Source organism: Hypanus sabinus, chromosome 3 (genome assembly GCF_030144855.1).
Source record: "Hypanus sabinus isolate sHypSab1 chromosome 3, sHypSab1.hap1, whole genome shotgun sequence".
NCBI lineage: Eukaryota > Metazoa > Chordata > Chondrichthyes > Myliobatiformes > Dasyatidae > Hypanus > Hypanus sabinus.
The window spans coordinates 134,290,123-134,309,373 of record NC_082708.1 but is presented as its reverse complement, the minus strand read 5'-3'; the positions used below and the strand labels follow the sequence as shown (position 1 = coordinate 134,309,373).

The 19,251-nt window shown below is 41.6% G+C and overlaps 1 protein-coding gene across 1 annotated transcript; it reads left to right on the top strand.

Moving 5' to 3' along the window:
- Positions 1-15,663: 15,663 nt before the first annotated feature.
- Positions 15,664-17,773, top strand: LOC132390849 (uncharacterized). Its single transcript, XM_059963388.1, has 2 exons — positions 15,664-17,377; positions 17,656-17,773. Exon 1 carries the CDS (start codon positions 15,794-15,796, stop codon positions 17,051-17,053), a length of 1,260 nt encoding a protein of 419 aa, XP_059819371.1. The 5' UTR covers positions 15,664-15,793; the 3' UTR covers positions 17,054-17,377; positions 17,656-17,773.
- The last annotated feature ends 1,478 nt before the right edge of the window (positions 17,774-19,251 follow it).

Sequence of the window (19,251 nt, the reverse complement as noted above, 5' to 3'; positions counted from 1 at the left end):
AATATTTGACTGTTTACTTTTTAACTTGTATCATAAATGCACTTTGTGATAAATGTCAATCTTCTGGAATATATATTATTACTTGTTAATTTATTTATGGCAATATTACTTTATGTGTTTTGCATGAGTTATATGTACTGTACTGTGCACCTTTGTCTAGTTAGTTTGGCTGTACACATGTATACAGTCGAGTAACAATAAACTCAAACTTGAACATGAAGTACTTCATTCATTCAGAGGAAAAGGTGACTATCAGAAAGGTTTTTTTACTGCATTGTTGGCTGACAATGAACACAGCATCACTGGCTACAGAAAAACAGCAACACAGCCCAAATGAATATTGGCCTCTAGCACTTCATGACTAACATGGTTATATTATACACTCCGAGCTTTCATGTACAGTAACAGCAAAAGAGCTTTTTCCCTCAGGAAAGTTAGATTCAGAATCAGATTTGTTTATAATCACATGTACATCAAAACATACAGTGAAATGCATCATTCGCATCAACAACCAACACAACCTAAGGGTATGCCAGGGGCAGCTCACAAGTGTCACTATACATCCTGAAGCCAAAATAGCATGTCCACAAGTTTGGCAATTCTACTGACCTACACAGAAGTCACCCTTTTATTATTGAGCATCTGATTGGCTATCACACCACAAATATAAAGCACTACCACGAGAAGAGTCCCACAGTGACAGTATCAGCCCAGCAAGAAGTGTCCCACAGTGACAGTATCAGCCTAGCAGCTGCTCGGCCACAGGCAGCAGGGACAGGGAGCCAGGGACCAGGTTTAACATCCCAGTGAATCCATGGAGCTTGGGCAGTCCACTGGTCCTCATGCAGGAAAAGCAAATGGCAATGCCATGGTATATGCTCAGATCCTGATGCCTTTATGCCTGTAGCTGGAGCATAACCATAACATCAGCAATACTATTTTCAGTCACTGATCCACAGTAATGCCAAATGACCTATCAGGGCTTATCTTTTCTCTTCCTTCACTTCAAAAGATGAAAATAAAGTGGATTCTGGTTAATATGGGACACATGGGGACTAGTACATCTTGGCCCAACTAAGCAGCTGCTCCAATTAGCAGAAGTTTCATGAAATAGTTAAGAGAATAAAAAAGGCAAATTGAGTAATGAATTATGCATTTAAAAGAAATACAGAACAAATTAGAACATTACCAGCACTACTGAAGTACTATAAGCTGTGTCTTAGTTCCTAATACTTCATTCAATTCACATTCTTTTAAATGTAGATGTACAAACACAACACAGATATCTAGTGCAGATAAATGTAGTGCAGACTGTGTTTGTAATATGCTGTCGACTATTGCATCCTACAAATCTTCATTTTCATTGTAACATTCAAAATGATTGTTGATACTTTCAAATTCTTCATAGTTTCTAAATTGCAGAACAATGAAATAATCTCATTTTTACTCCAGGCCGTTTCTGGCATTTCCAAGCCTGAATGCTTAAAACCACAGTAAGCAGAACAGTTCTGAATTTCTTACTGCTTAGTTCTCGCCAACTATCAGTGACAAAAGTCACTGCTTTTTGAAAACAAACACATGCAACTGATACTACTTAAAAACTGTTCACTTGAAGCACGATGTTGTGTCTAATGGTAAACAACTAACACTAGTTACAAGATTTTTGGCAACATTCTCCTGTCCTAAATAAGAGCACAGTGTCTCAAATAAGCAAAAGGAATCCTGGCTATTTTCTTGATTAATTTTTTCTTTAAAAGTTATCCAAAATATGCGGCTGCCCTGATTGGCCAATGGCCCAATTAACCAGAAGCCACTGGATTGATACTCAAATGCCAGTTAGAATAGTGGGATTTGTAGCTCCTAATGGGCTAAAATTGGGAGTCAAACACAAATTTTCCATCCTGTCTAAAAGAGAGTTCATGAGTCTTCACCTGAACTTACCCCAAACTGAAGGAACTCGTCAGAGGAAAATCTGAGTCTTGAGATACTGGTGCTCAACTAAATTTTTAGCAAGGTTTTTCAACAAATCCCTAAAGCAAACTGATTAGCAAAGTTAAAACTCCTAGTGTCTGAGAGAAAATAACATGATCGATTCCCAATTGGTATGGGTGCAACAAAAAAAAGATATGCTTTGACAGCTGTTTTTTTTTATTGAAGGCTTATTCTCAACAAAATTCTCCAGGTTTATTATGCAATTATTTCACTTTTAGGGAACATATAACAGATTTAAACAATTGCATGTTAAATAAGCTTTTGATGATTCAACTTAATCCAGGATTAGTGTTGATAATCAAAACAGTCAGTATAGATGTGGTGGGTTGAAGGAGCCCCACTGTGCTGTACAACTTTATAACTGTATAATACAAAAAATAAATGTGTCATTGTCAGTGAAGAAGAAACCTGCATATTCCAAGAAATGGATTTGAAGGATCTATTTACCTCAAATCAAAAACAAAGAAGGAGTTGAAGTACTTGATATGGGCTTCAGAGAAGAGTCGAGAAGCACTTATTACCCACTCAGAAATTGATATGCGCAAAACCCTTTATACATTTAGATGAATATTTGTCAATGCTCTTTGATATTAACTGTGAACAATTTATGGGTTTTCATATCTTTCTTTGTAACTGCATAAAATAGTATCAAAGTAAGATGCAATTCAGCTTCTGTATTTCATTCAAATTCATAATATTAGGGGATATCCTGCAAGATCCAGGATAGCTTTTGACTCCCTAACGTCAGCACACTTTCCCAGCTGGGTGCCCCACACATGGTGAAAGACATAATAAAACAAGATTCATTTTAACATACTCCGAAGATACTCCTCCTCACATTTTGAATTGTGGGTGACTAACTGGATCTAATTATTGGCTAGTCATGTTTCTGTAATCTCCTAGGACAGAAATGCCATAAAATGCAAATGTCTTCAGAACAGGAGAGCAGATTCTAGGTCTCTCTTCTGACAATAGCCCCTGTTTTCTTTCATTTTCAGCATTTTGAGCATACCTCCTACTGCTAGCATTCTGTGCCTAATACATAGCCCTATCAAGACCAGTTACTGACTGATATGGCAACAGTGATCAAATATCTGAAACTGCTTCTTAATAATTATGTTCTGTGATTCAAATGCACTAAACTCTTTAGCAAAGCAATCCGATGATAAAACAACTCAACCATAATGCTTTCTTATTTTCTATTGATCTCTTCAAGCGTGATAATTTTAATAACTAGAATGTTTTCTCCATGGTTATATATGTGTGTGTGTGCGTGTGTGTGCATTTGTATGAAAGTGATTGTTTCCAATTATAAGCTTCACACTAACTCCATGCTCCATTGCTTGGTGTGCTGCTTTCACCCTGCTGTGTGGGATAAATTTACATGCGATATAGATGTTCACAACTGGCGACATGTGTGGTACTCTGGGCAATTATGAGCAGCTAAAGTACATTCCCGCAGCAACTCACAAGATGCTGGGGGATCTTGGTGGGTCAGGGAATATCTGTGGATAGAATTGGACAGTCCAGGATGAAGGGTCCAGATGAAGAATCTCAATCCAAAATGTTGACTGTCCCTTTCCCTCCATAGATGCTGCAGGGGGGGCAGTAAATCACACAGCATTCACACAAACTAAGATTAGGGTGGGCAAGACATCCCAACCTCATGGGTTTAACAGGACTAAATTGTATACACCCCAGACATAAGGAGCCAAAGAAAAGTGGGCTTCTCGCCATGGAGTCCAGTGGCTGTTAACGAGGGGCTAAGGAGCTGCATTTCCAGAGACGCCCAGTAAAAATGGGTTTCACAAAAGATGAGCAGCCAGGGTTAGTGAGTTAGGGATGTACTATGTTGCTACCGAAGCCTGGCGGCACTTACAAGCTGCCCCCAGCACAATCCTCGGATTGCATTGGTCATTGACACAAAATGATATATTTCACTATATGTTGCAATGCTTCAAAATACATGTGACAAATAAAGCTAATCTTTATTCTTTACCTATTCAACGTACCATAGTAACAGGCTAAATAATGGTCATCTACATTCCACACCCAGTAGGTTAAAGTTAGCAGTACAAGAACATCAGAAAAATACACACCATCCTGATATGGACGCCAGATATCAGCGCAAATCCAAAATTAGTGCAAAGTTATGGGAGGAAAGAATGAGCTACATAGACTCCATCAATAGAATTCAAGGAAAGTGCAGAAGAAGCTCTGCTTCGGCTGGTTCATTAGTAATCCAAAGTGGAAATCTAGCCATTTGCTCAATTCTAATTTGTTTTTTTTTAGCATTTTTGATACATGGTAAAATGTTATTTTTAAATTAAACCATTCTGAACATGGAACCCTGAATGTATTTTCGCTTACCCATTGGTTATTTTCCAGTACATTTTATTAACCATCTCTGAATGCCCTTCTTTTATATAAAAGATGAAGATGGTGTCAAAATAAGATTAAAATAAATTCCAATGAGATGCCTCTAGCCATAATAAGAAAGATTATCAAACTGAACAGTAGACAGGGACAAAATGCACCAAGTACCATTAGCATCAAATCATTCAGCCAATATCCCTGGGAATGAGTAACAACTACACATTGATGCCTATGAAACTTGCCTGGGGTTGTAAGAGTTCACAAGCTCACCGCAAGTGTGTAGACATGGTCAACGAAACCTGAGGAGATGACTAGTCAGAATGTTGTGCTGCTGCAGGGATTTTGAGAATCTATTTTAGTGATGCGCCCTCCTGCAGTAACAAGCGGCAACAATGTTGATTGACAAAGCCCTTAGCTAATCAATCCAGAACCTAGAAGAGGTAAAAAAAAATAAACACAACAGTCAATTTCATGAGTGCTACTACTATATGGAATTTATTCAGGAATGGTGTGTGGCTGGCTAACATTATAAAACAACCTGTGAATTTCGAAGGATACCACTCTCTTTGGAGTCATAACTCAAATGATAGCCATCTGGTAGTATTGAAGCAACTTTCAAATAACAACCATTCTAACTCTGTGCTATCATGTCGTTCAATCTAAAGCAGTAGGAAGTTTCAGAAGGGCACTTCTTCAGAACACCACACTTATACAAGAAATATATTTTTAAAATCTGAATATATAAAGAACATCTCAACAGTGCACCAGCTTTTCAAGTCATTGTGAGACTATAATTATCACTTAAAGAATAACTAGAGTTAAGAAGTAGATCAGGACAAGTAATTTTTTGATGGAAGAATGCTTTCTGTGTGACGTATGAGAAAGACTCTTTTGGACATTCACAGTTGTACTGATTAGAGCAGGTGACCAGTGATCAACATAGCTTGAACTTGACTGGACACACTGTACTCAAATGGACATCTGCATGTTTAGCACTCAGCACTTTTCATGTGAGACTTTCTACAGACACTTTCACCAAAGGAGGGAACGACACCTGCAAACACAGTTACGGCTTTCAAGATGGCCCAGGCATTGACAGTGAGTATTCTCAGACCCTCACATGTGGTTTCGGGGATCGTGGTGGAGAGATTTGTAACAGAATATATTTCTTCTGGAGCTGTGGTGACACCAAACCTGAGATGTAAAATTCAGATCTTGATGCTAAAGTTTCTACAAGCATCAAGGAAAAATTGCATTGGAAAACTGATGCAGCTCACCAGAATAAACATGAAAATAATTAAAGAAGGCCATTTCTGCTGTTGGTAATGAACTCCGGTGGAGTTTTAGAGTAAAGCTCCAGATCCTGGGCATCTATACCTCACTTTACAACTAGACCCTCAACTTCCTAACTGGAAGACTACAGTCATCATCTCCACCTCGCTGATAGTCAACACTGGCGCACCTCAGGGATGTGTGCTTTACCCAATGCTCCACTCTCTATACACTCATAACTGTGTGGTAAGGCACAGCTCAAACACCATCTATAAATTTGCTGATGATGCAACCATTGTTGGCAGAATCGCAGATGGTGACAAGAGGGTGTTCAGGAGTGAGATATACCAGCTAGTTGAGTGGTGTCACAGCAATAGATTTGCACTCAACGTCAGTAAGACTAAAAACTGACTGCGGACTTCAGGATGGGTAAGACAAGGGAATACACACCAGTCCTCATAGAGGGATCAGAAGTAGAGAGAGTGAGTAATTTCAAGTTCCTGGGTGTAATATCTCTAGGAGCCAAATCTGGACCCAATATATAGATGCAGCTATAAAGAAGGCAAGACAGCAGTGGTATCTCATTAGGAGTTTGAGACGATTTGGTATGTCACCAGAAAACTCGCATGTTTCTACAGACGTACCATTCTAACTGGCTGCACCACTGTCTGCTATTCTAGAGACTAAGCTGCAAAGAGCTGTAAAATTAGCCAGCTCCAACGTAGGAACCAACCTCCATATTATCCTGCAAACACGAGGAAATCTGCAGATGCTGAAAATTCAAGCAACACACACAAAATGCTGGTGGTACGCAGCAGGCCAGGCAGCATCTATAGGGAGAAGCACTGTTGACATTTCGGGCTGAGACCCTTCATCCTGACAAAGTGTCTCGGCCCGAAGTGTCGACAGTGCTTCTCCCTATAGATGCTGCCTGGCCTGCTGCATACCACCAGCATTTTGTATGTGTTGCTCCATATTATCCTGGTCATCTTCAAGAAGCAGTGCCTCAAAAAGGTAGTATCCATCATTAAGGACCCCCACCATCCAGGACATGCCCTTATCTCCATTACTGCCGTCTGAAGAATGTACAGAAGCCTGAAGGCACACATTCAACGATTCAGGAACAGCTTCTTCCCCTCTGATATCTGATTTCTAAATGAACATTGAACCCATAAACACTATCTCATTATTTTTTTATTTTCTATTTTTTTCACAACTTAATTAATGTAACCAGTTAGTATGTAATATTCCTACTGTAATTCAGTTTTCTAGTACCATATATTGTATTGTACTGCTACCGCAAAATTAACAGATTTCACAAGATACTATATGCCAGTGATATTAAACCTGATTCTGTTTCCTTGTTTGAAGAGCCCTCAGTTTGTCTCATCTGTTTGTCTTGCATATTCCTCCTGAAATTGGGTTTGAGGAGATCCAAGTGTGAGCACAAGGGATGACCCAGGAACAGCATAGCTGGTGAGTTGTTAGTTGTGGAGTTTACTGCCTTACGATATGCAAGGAGGAAATCGGTGATCTTCTAATTCGGTGTCAGTGCAGCATGTTCTGCTGACATTGCTCTCAGTGCATTCTTTAGATTTGTAGATAGGTGGTACAGTGAAGATGTAGTATAGCTTATTCCATTCTTCTTCAGGACTGACTAAAATTGTTCCACAACAAATTGTGGCCCATTGTCAATTTCTAAGTGTTCTGGAACACCAGTCCTTGAGCAGAGGCTTCTCAACACATCAACAGTATGTGAGGCTGTAGAAGAGACTACTGAAAACACTTCTGGTCACTTTGCAACTACCTCCACTACCACCAAGAAATTTGTGCCAATGCATGGTCCAGAAAAACCCACATGAATCCTTTGCCAGGGCATTGCAGGCCATTCCCAGGGATGGAGAGGCACTGCTCTTGGCATCTTCAGGAAGTATTGGCACCCCAAACAGTGCATGACAGTCTGCTCGATCTGCTGATCTATCCCAGGCCATCAGACAAAGCTTCAAGCCAATACTGTCATTTTGACCACACCTAAATGTCTGGCATGAAGCTCCTTGTATGGTAAACTCTCTCCCACACAAGTACTGGTTGAAATGTTTTACACCCCAAGTCAAACTCAAGGCCTCTCTGTCAATCTGTGCTTAATTCTTTTCTGTAGTGGTAAGGGAACATGATGCAAAAATTATTCAGGCATTCACTTCTATCACTCATAGCATGTGACATGACTGCACCTATGTATACCATAAGCTTCATAGAATGATATAGATCATAATGTGTGAGTTCAGGGTCTGTCATGATCTATTTCTATGCTTTTTTTGAAAGCCACCTCACACTGCTTTGTCTATTGCCATTTCTTCTTGATCTGTAGTAATGAATTCAAGATGTGGAAGACAGTAGCTAGGTTTAGCAGGGATCTATTATAGCAATTGAAAAATCCTAAAAAGGCCCACAATTGTGACACAGTCATTGTCCTTGGGGAATCCACCACTGCTTAAATTCTCTCAGCAAACTTGTGTAACCTTGTGCATCAATGGTGTGGCCACAGTAAGGAATGCTTGTTTGAAGAATTTACATTTGTTGCGTTGTGCTTTGGACCCATAATCTTCTAGCCTTTTTAAAACTGTCTTGAGATTTTGAAGATGCTCTTTGTCATCCTTACCAGTAGCAATGATGTCATCTGGGTAACTCTGAGTGCTTAGGTAGACTTGCAGCATCTGATCCAGAGCTTTCTGCCGCAGTGCAGGTGAAGAATCTACTCCAAAAATAAGTCTATTATAATGAGAAAGCCCTTTGTGAGTGTTTATGGAAAAACATTTTGGACTCTTCTTCCATTTCCATCTGTAGGTAGACCTTAACTAAATCCACTATACTGAAATATTTCCCTCCAGAGACATTTGCAAAGATGTTCTCTATTGTTGGCAAAGTATATTGATCTACTTTCAATACTGAGTTGATGGTGTCCTTAAAATTACCACAGATCATTTACAGACTCATGGCTACTAGGACCAATGGATTTGCCCACTGGCTCCACTCAACCTTGGAAACAATGCCCTCATCCCCCATGTGATCTCGGATGGTATAATGAACCGGATGGGCTTTATAAAACTTGGGGGTTTTTATTTAACTCTATTTTACCTGTGATATGGCTAAGTTTTCAAATGCCATCCTTGAACAATGCTGTGGCATCATTGGGTAGCTTTATCAATTCACTTTCATTTGACTCTATTGCAGGGGATGTGGCATGAAGTTCATGGATGGATCTCCAATCAAGTTGTCCATACCTCAGCCAATCACAGCTGTACAATGACTGCCCTCCTGTTTTTACTACCTACAAGCCCAATATGCTTATCGGTTCTTGTATTTCACCATTATGAAGGTCCTTCCCAGAGGAGTTATCTTTTCTCCAGTATAAGTTCTTAAGTTGGATATCTGCAGGATTCACATTAGTATCTTTGAAATGTCATGCAAACTCATTTTGTGGAATGACTGAAAACTTCATTTTAATAAATGCCATTCACTTCTGTTGTGAGGCATATTGCCTGTTACTTGTTATTTTTTCTCTTTCCATTTTTTTTAGAGAAATAAAAAGCATGGCTGCAGGGTTAGTACTTTGCTCTGGATGTCAGATGTGGGAATCCTGGGAATCTTCCAGTCTCCCAGATGGCCACATCTGCACCAGGTGCACCGAGCTGCATCTCCTGAGAGCCTGTGTTAGTGATCTAGAGGTGCAGCTTAATGACCTACAGCTTGTTAGGGAAAGTGAGCAGGAGACAGACAGGAGCTACAAGGAGTTAGATAAGTGGGTGACCGTCAGGAAAAGGATGGGTGAGAAGAGCTCAGATAGTAGAGAGAGCCCCTGTGACCAACCCCCTCAGTAATTGTTATCTTGTTCTGAATGCTGTTCGGGGGGGGGGGGGATGGTAGTGGTGACCTGACAGGTTGACCACGGTGATCGGGTCTCTGCAACTGAGCCTGGTTCCGTGGTGCAGAAGGGAGAGAAGATGATGAGGAATGCGGTAGTCATATGGAATCCATAGAGAAAGGAACAGACAGGAGGTTTTGGCAGCCTGATAGAGATACCCACATGGTGTGTTGCCTCCCAGGTACCAAGGTACGGGATGTCTCAGATCGGGTGCAGAGTATTCTGAAGGGAGAGGGAGAACAGCCAGAAGTCTTGGTGCACGTTGGTACCAATGACGTAGGTAGAAAAAGGGAGGTAGTCCTGAAGAAAGAATTCAGGGGGTTGGGTAGAAAGCTGAAAAGCAGGATCTCGAGGGTAGTAATCTCGGGATTGCAGTCTGTGCCACATGCTAACGAGCTCAAGAATAGCATGATCAGACATATTAATCCGTGGTTGAGAGACTGGTGTAGGGGACAAGGCTTCAGATTCCTGGACCATTGGGGCATCTTCTGGGGGAGGTACAACCTGTACAAAAAGGATGGGTTACACCTGAACCCAAAGGGGTCCAATAGCCTAGCAAGCAGATTTAATAGAGCTGTTAGGGAAAGTTTACACTAATTTGGCAGGGGGATAGGAACCAGAGTGATAGGGCTGAGGAAGGGGAAAACAGAAATAAATCAAAGATAGCATGCAATAGAAATGATAGAAAGGACATGCAGGAGATGAGGCTAATCACAGCCAGTGGGATGAGTTACAGAGCAATAGAGGTGTGGTGCAGTTAAAACAGAAAGTAACAAATACTGGACTGGGAGTGTTGTATTTGAATGCACACAGCTTAAGAAATAAAATGGACGATCTTGAAATTCAGCTACAGATTGGCAAGTATGACGTTGTGGCCATCTCTGAAACTTGGCTAAAGGATGGCTGCCACTGGGAGCTGAACATCCAAGAATATATAGTGTTTTGGAAAGATAGGTTAGTAGACAGAGGGGGTAGTGTGGTCCTATGTATAAGAAATAATATTAAATCATTAGAAAGGGATGACATAGGATCAGAAGGTATAGAGTCTCTATGGGTTGAGTTAAGAAATGGCAAGGGTAAAAGGACCCAAGTGGCAGTTGTATACAGGCCTCCAAACAGCAGCCAAGATGTGGATTACAAATTACAGCAGGAGATAGAAAAGGCATGTCAGAAGGGCAATGTCATGATAATCATTAGGGATTTTAACGTGAAAGTGGATTGGGAAAACCAGGCCAGTATGAGACCTCAAGAGAGAGAATTTTTAGAATGTCTAAGGGATGGCTTTTTAGAACAGCTTATTGTTGAACCCTCTAGAGGATCGGTTGTGCTGGATTGGGTGTTGTGAAATGATCCAGAGGTGATAAGAGAGCTTAAGGTTAAGGAACCTTAGGAAACAATGATTACAATATGATCAAGTTCACTTGCAGTTTGAGAAGGCGTAACTAAATTCCAATGTGCCGGTATTTCAGTGGAATAAAGGAAGTTACAAAGGCATGAGAGGGGAACTGGCCAAGGTTGACTGGAAAGGGATACTAGCAGGAAGGACAGCAGAGCAGCAATGGCTGGAGTTTCTGTAAAAAATGAGGGAAGTGCAAGACAGATATATTCCGAATAAGAAGAAATTTTCAACTGAAAGAAGGACATTACCATGGCTGACAAGTGTAGTCAGAGACAAAGTAAAAGCAAAAGAGAGGACATACAAGGAAGCCAAAGCTAGTGGGAAGACAAAGGATTGGGAAGCTTTTAAAAACTTTCAGAAGGAAACTAAGAAGGTCATTAGGAAGGAAAAGATGAATTATGAAAGGAAGCTGGCAACTAATATCAACGAAGATACTAAAAGTTTTTTTTAATTAAATAAAAGGTAAATGAGATTCGAGGGTACATATAGGACCAATAGAAAATGACACTAGAGGTATTGTAATGAGAGATGCAGAGGTGGCAGAGGAACTGAATGCTTATTTTACATCAGTCTTCACAATGGAAGACATCTGCAGTATACCAGACATTCAAGAGTGTCAGGGAAGTGAAGTTTGTGCAGTGAAAATTATGGCTGAGAAGGTGCTCAGGAAGCTTAATGGTCTGAGGGTGGATAAATCTCCTGGACCTGATGGAATGCATCCTCGGGTTCTGAAGGAAGTAACTGGAGAGATTGTACTGGCATTAACAATGATAGAAGCAAAGAACCATAGAACATGGCAGCACAGAAACAGGCCTTTTGTCCCTTCTTGGCTGTGCCGAAACATTTTTCTGCCTAGTCCCTCTGAGCTGCACCTGGCCCATATCCCTCCATACACCTCTCATCCATGTACCTGTCCAAATTTTTCTTAAATGTTAAAAGTGAGCCCGCATTTACCACTTCATCTGGCAGCTCATTCCACACTCCCACCACTCTCTGCGTGAAGAAGCCTCTCCTAATGTTCCCTTTAAACTTTTTCCCCTTCACCCTTAACCATATTGTCTGGTTTTTTTTCTCCCCTAACCTCAGTGGAAAAAGCCTGCTTGCATTCATTCTATCTATACCCAAAATAATTTTATTTTCCACTATCAAATCTCCCTCATTCTTCTACGCTCCAACTTTCAAGAATCAATAGATTCTGGCACTGTACTGGATGACTGGAAAATTGCAAATGTTACTTCGCTATTTAAGTAGGCTGGAAAGCAGCAGAAAGGAAACTCTAGACCTGATAGCCTGACATCAGTGGTTGGGGAGTTGTTGGAGTCAGTTGTTAGGGATAAGATTACAGAATACCTGGAGGCACATGACAAGATAGATCAAAGCCAACATGGTTTCCCGAAAGGAAGATCCTGCCTGACTAACCTACTGTAATTTTTTGAAGAAATTACAAGCAGGGTAGACAAAGGAGATGCAGTAGATGAAGTGTACTTGGATTTTCAGAAGACCTTTGACAAAGTGCCACACTTGAGGCTGCTTAGCAAGATAAGAGCCTATGGAATTACAGGAGAGTTACTAGCATGGGTGGAACATCGGCTGATCGGCAGAAAACAGAGAGTGGGAAAAATGCTTCTAGCTGACTGCTGGTTACCAGTGGAGTTCCACAGGGGTCGGTGTTGGGACCGCTGCTTTTTACAATGTATGTCAATGATTTGAACTATGGGATCACTGGATTCATGGCTAAATTTGCTAATGATACAAAGATAGGTGGAGGAGCAGGTAGTGTTGAGGAAACAGAGAGCCTGCAGAGTGACTTAGATAGTTTAGGGGAATGGGCAAAGAATTAACAAATGAAATACAATGTTGGAAAGTGTATGGTCATGCACTTCGGTGGAAGAAATCAATGGGCAGACTATTATTTAGATGAGGAGAGAATTCAAAATGCAGAAATGCAAAGAGACTTGGGAGTCCTTGTGCAAGCTACCCTAAAGGTTAACCTCCAAGTTCAGTCAGTGGAAAAGAAGGCAAATGCAATGTTGGCATTCATTTCTAAGGGTATAGCAGGGATGTGATTCTGAAGCTCTATAAGGCACTCATGAGACCACACTTAGAGTATTGTGTGCAGTTTTGGGCTCCTTATTTTAGAAAGGATATACTGACATTAGAGAAGATTCAGAAAAAATTCACAAGAAGGATTCCAGGAATGAAAGGATTAGCATATGAGGAATGTCTGGCAGCTCTTGGGCTGTATCCCCTGGAGTTCAGGAGAATGAGGGGGGATCTCATAGAAACATTTTGCATGTTAAAAGCTCTGAACAGATTAGGTATGGCGAAGTTATTTCCCCATGCTGGGGGAGTCTAGGACAAGAAGGCACACCTTCAGGATTGAAGGATGTCCATTTAGAACAGAGATGTGGAGCAATTACTTTAGTTAGAAGGTGGTAAATCTGTACTTGTTGCCATGAAAGGTTGTGGAGGCCAAGTTATTGGGTGTATTTAGGCTGAGATTGAAAGATTCTTGATTTGCCAGGGCATCAAAGGGTATGGGGAGAAGGCAGAGGAGTGGGGATGACTGATCAATCCAAGATGGAATGGCAGAGCAGACTCAATGGGTTGAATGGCCTACTTCTGCTCCTATATTTTATGGTCTTATGGCCTTATAGTTTTCATGTTATAAATCTCAAGGTTACTCAGTCCTGTATCATTCATTATCAGATCTTTCATCAACAGCATGCAAATTGAAGCTCTTTTTGAAACTGCAACTTGACATCTTATCGTTTTTCTTCCCTGTGCAGTCCATTTATTTTTGTCTGCCTGACATGCTCTGTGTATGTGTTCTACTTAGCTACAACTTCTGCAAGTTTCTCCTTTAAACCTGCATGGGTCTGGTGTACATGAGCCCCTGCCACAATGGTAACAAAATTTGCTCGGTCAAGCAGGGTTTTGTTTATCCAAACTCCTTTCCACTGCCACCAAACTTCATAGTTCCCTGCACTGCTTGCTTCTGCCTCCTACTCAAGAATCCCAAACCTGAATCTGAAGGTAAGTCTATTGTCTCTGCCTTCTCCTGCCCCACTGAACTCGTACTTCATATCTCGGCTCCATGCTATCCCCCTTGTTTCAGTGCTTCCCACCTATATCCATGACACTTCTCATACTCTTGACCTCCTCAGAAGCTTTCAGTTCCCCAGCCTGAATGCCTCATTTTCACCATGGATGTTCAGTCCCTTTACATTTATTCTCCATCAAGAAGGGCTTAAAGCTCTCCACTGTTTTTGTAATAAAAGAACCAACCAGTTCCCCTCCACCACCATCTTCCTCTGTCTGGTAGAGCTGGTCCTCACCCCCAACAAATGTTTTCTTCGGCTCCTCCCACTTTCTCCAGACTCAAACAGCAGCCATGAACCCAATTATGCCTTCTTCTTCATTGGCTACATTGAACAGCCCTTGCACCAAGCCTTCTCTGGTAATGCTCCCCAAATCTTCCTCCACTACATTGGTGTTGCCTTATGCACCCATGCTGAGCTCATCAGTTTCTTTAACTTTACCTCTACCTTCCATCCTGCCCTTAAATTAACTTGGTTCATTTCAGACATCCTCCCCTTTCTCAATCTCTCTGTTTCCATCTCTGGAGACAAACTGTCAACTGACACCTTTTATAAACCTACAATTCCCACAGTTGCTTTTGTGCTGTCTTTACGACAGTTATTTAGTTTATAATATTTTTGCTTAGTAATTCATTCAATAGTATTTTCTAGTTAGAATTAGAAGTGTTTAAAGTGTATTCATTGCATGTAAAATATATCGGCATGCGATGACGTCACATCCGGTTTCGCCGCGTCTTGTGGGAAAACACCGGTTTGAAATCAGCGCGAGGGTGGGGGCTTTCCACGAGGCTCACCTGAGCACAAGCAGTTTTGCAGGCATGAGAAATCACAGTGAGAGCAACGCTGTAAGTTAATAGATAATCGATATATTGAACTAAGATGTTAATGCTGATCCTGTTAGAGGTAACGTCGGTAGATAATGTTTATGCTTTCGTTAGTTAAAGAGTCGCGGATAGTTTGCATGGAAGTGTATTTAAAGTAGTCAATGGAGCAGGTAAACTCTCCCTGTATACTGCACCTTAGTGTAATGTAGTTATAGTCACCTTTGCAAGTATTTACACTTGAAATGTGATATTAAGGAAGGAACAAATACTGTATCAATCTTGTATTGTTTTATCAACAGTTTTCACCATATGTTAATGTGAAGAGTGAACAGTAAATGGTTAATCTTACTGCGATCTGGTTCTTATTAACTGTGGTTTATCCGGACGTTAAATTCGGCGTTTCGTTACACCCGAAGGAGAACGTGACAGTGAAAAAGCGGCATTATCAGGTGTTTCAAGTGCTGCAATGTCAGCTCAATCCAGCATCAAGTCGACGCCGCCCAGCGACAGGGGCAGTAAACCGACATCAAGTAAGCCCACCCGGGCGTTATCAGGTGTTCCAAGTGCTGCAATGTCAGCTCGAGCCGGGATCAAGTCGATGGCGCCCAGCGACAAGGGCAGTAGAACGACATCAAGTAAGTCCGCACAGGCAAGAGCCAAGGCAGAAGCCGCCAAGGTGCGACTGCATTACGCCAGACAAGAAGCAGTTTTGAAAATGAAACTGGCCACCAGAGAAGCCGAAATCCAGAGAGAAGAGGCTGCCAGAGAAGCCGAAATCCAGAAAGAAAGGGCCGCCAGACAAAGAGAAGAGGCTGCCAGAGAAGCCGAAATCCAAAGAGAAGAGGCTGCCAGAGAAGCCGAAATCCAGAAAGAAAGGGCTGCCAGAGAAGCCGAAATCCAGTTGGAAATGGCAAAAATATCGACAGAGTTGCAAGTGCTGCAGCTAGAAAGAGAAGAAGCTGCTGCCATGGCGGAAGCAAAGTACATAGAAGAAGCTGAAGGGTCGCGTGATCTGACCGCAGCAAGATCTACTTTAGAAAGGACCAGACTGGAACGCACAAGCGACTATGTACAATCTCAAATAGACAGGCAGGCTCGTCTCCCCTCTCCATACGTATTCGATAACTTCCCCAGCTACGAGGAACCTCAGAGAGTCACGATTGCATCACATCCATACGAGGAAGGAAATTTACCCTCACGGCTCCGTGATGAAGTCAAGAATGAAAGAACCGACAACGCTCCTTCACCCCCACAACAGGACGGCGGGGAGGGAGAGGTTCACTCCAGGACAACAATTGTCAGCTCGAACTGTACAGAAGTTTGCGGTCAAACTCAGTCAAGCCGTTCTTGTTCCGAGATCTGCCTCACTGAGGTGTACCCTAAAGAAGCACAACAAGACATTACCAAGCGTAAAGTAACCGACGAGACGCTAGGTCAGTCAGTTTTCGTTCAAACCGAGGACGGAAACAAACTTGCACAATCAGCTCAAGATACCATTTCTTTAAAACCCAAAGACACCAAGGTCTTCAGAGATGAAGCAAATAATGGGGTTGCCCCATTGCCAATCAGAGAACCACGCCAGCGCTCACCAGATAACAAAGAGCAGGCAGTCAAACGGTTCACGTCCTTACGGAAAACCTGGAAAAGGAAACCTGAGATACAGCAACGCACCCGATTGGCCCACGAGGTACTGTGCACCCTAATGGCAGAGGTCACAGCCATTATAAACGCACAATCATTCCTACCTGTGTCTTCTGACCCAGAAAACCCCTTTATACTTTCGCCATCAACGCTCCTTACGCAGAAGGCAGGAGCACCTCCTCCACCAGGAGACTTCTCAGACAAGGATTTGTACACAAAGCAATGGAGACAAGTCCAGGCTCTGGCAAATCAGTTCTGGCCTCGCTGGAGACAAAAATATCTACCTTCGTTGCAACAGAGACGAAAGTGGACAGAACCCCGCAGGAATCTTCAAGTCGGAGACCTAGTCCTGCTCAGGGACAAGCAGATCACCCGCAACAGCTGGCCAATGGCCAGAATCACTGCTACATTCCCTAGCGAGGATGGACATGTCAGGAAGATCGAATTGAAGACTACCGACCAAGGCGATGTGAAAATTTACCAAGGGCCAGTTACAGAAGTTATTCTACTTCTACCCAATGACTGATTAAGAGACTAAGTTTTGTACTCTGCTCATTGTGACCTTACGAAGGTCAAGCGGGGAGTGTGCTGTCTTTACGACAGTTATTTAGTTTATAATATTTTCGCTTAGTAATTCATTCAATAGTATTTTCTAGTTAGAATTAGAAGTGTTTAAAGTGTATTCATTGCATGTAAAATATATCGGCATGCGATGACGTCACATCCGGTTTCGCCGCGTCTTGTGGGAAAACACCGGTTTGAAATCAGCGCGAGGGTGGGGGCTTTCCACGAGGCTCACCTGAGCACAAGCAGTTTTGCAGGCATGAGAAATCACAGTGAGAGCAACGCTGTAAGTTAATAGATAATCGATATATTGAACTAAGATGTTAATGCTGATCCTGTTAGAGGTAACGTCGGTAGATAATGTTTATGCTTTCGTTAGTTAAAGAGTCGCGGATAGTTTGCATGGAAGTGTATTTAAAGTAGTCAATGGAGCAGGTAAACTCTCCCTGTATACTGCACCTTAGTGTAATGTAGTTATAGTCACCTTTGCAAGTATTTACACTTGAAATGTGATATTAAGGAAGGAACAAATACTGTATCAATCTTGTATTGTTTTATCAACAGTTTTCACCATATGTTAATGTGAAGAGTGAACAGTAAATGGTTAATCTTACTGCGATCTGGTTCTTATTAACTGTGGTTTATCCGGACGTTAAATTCGGCGTTTCGTTACACCCGAAGGAGAACGTGACAGCTTTAATTATATCTCTTATTACCCTATCTCTTGTAAAAATGTTATTCCTTTTTCTCAGTTCCTTTGACTCCACCACATCTGTTCCCAGGATATGTCTTTCCAGGATCTCAGAGATATCCTTCTTCAAAGAATGGAGTTGCCTTTCCTCCACTATCAATGCTGCCCTCACCTGCATTTCCTCCATTTTTCAAACATCTGGGCTCACCCCATCTTCCTGCTGCCTTAACAGTGCTCAATTTCCTTTTGTCTTTAACTGCCATCCCATGAGCCTCTATATCTAAAGCATCATCCTCCACAAATTCTGTCATCTTCAAAGGGGTCGTACCACTAACCATATCTTTACTTCTCCTCCTCCACTCTACTTTCCACTGGGATCATTCCCTCTGTGATTCCCTTGTCCATTTGTCATTCCTCACTAGTTGACCCCCAGGCACATATCCCTGCAAGCAGCCAAAGTGTTACACCTACCCTTACACCTCTTCCCTCACCTCCATTCAGAGCCCCAAACTGTCCTTCCAGGTGAGGCAACACATTACCTGCGAAGAGGTTGGGGTCATCCATTCAGTCTCCTCTACTTTGGTGATAACTTTTGAAAATTGGGAGAACCGCTTTGTCAAGCACCTCCGCTTCGTCCAACAAAAGTGGAACTTCCTGGTGGCCAAACATTTTAATTCTAATTCCCATTCCCGTTCCAACATGCTGGTCCATGGACTCCTCTTGTACCACAATGAGGCCACACTCAGGGTGGAGGAGCAACACCTTATATTCCATCTGTCTAGTGTCCAACCTGATGGCATGAATGTCAGTTTCTCCATCCAATTTAAAAAAATTTCTCTGACTTTCATCTCCATTGATACAGCAATTTCAACTGCTCTTTTAAATGTGCTTCAGTTAGGAGCCATTTCTAATGCCTTTTTGCAAGAATCCATGAACTAAATGATCTCTCAGTACATTATTAAGTCCATCACTGAAATGGAAATGCTCAGACAATTTTTTCAATTCAGCCACTTAAGCTAAAATGGACTCCCCGGTCTTTTCACTCCACTTACGAAACCTAAAGTATTCTGCAGTTAACAATTATTTTGGTTCTAAATGTTCCTGCATTGCGCTCATAATATTGGCAAAGCTCATTTCTGTTTATTATTATCACCCAGTACTCTCTGTTTATGAACCTGTGAACTTCATCTGTCTTCTTTCTTTTTTAAACTCAACCATCATTCTCTCCCCCTTCCAAAGAAAAAAAAAGTGTGCTGCACTTCAACAGGTAGATAGTTATCTCAAGTTCATAAAAAAAATTCAATGTAAATTTATTATTGAAGTATATATATGTCACCATATAAAACCCTAAGTTTTATTTTCCTGTAGGTATTTTCAATAAACCCATAATAGAATAATAACCATAATAGAATTGACGTAAGACCACACCAACTTGAACATTCAACCAGTGTGCAAAAGATAACAGAAAT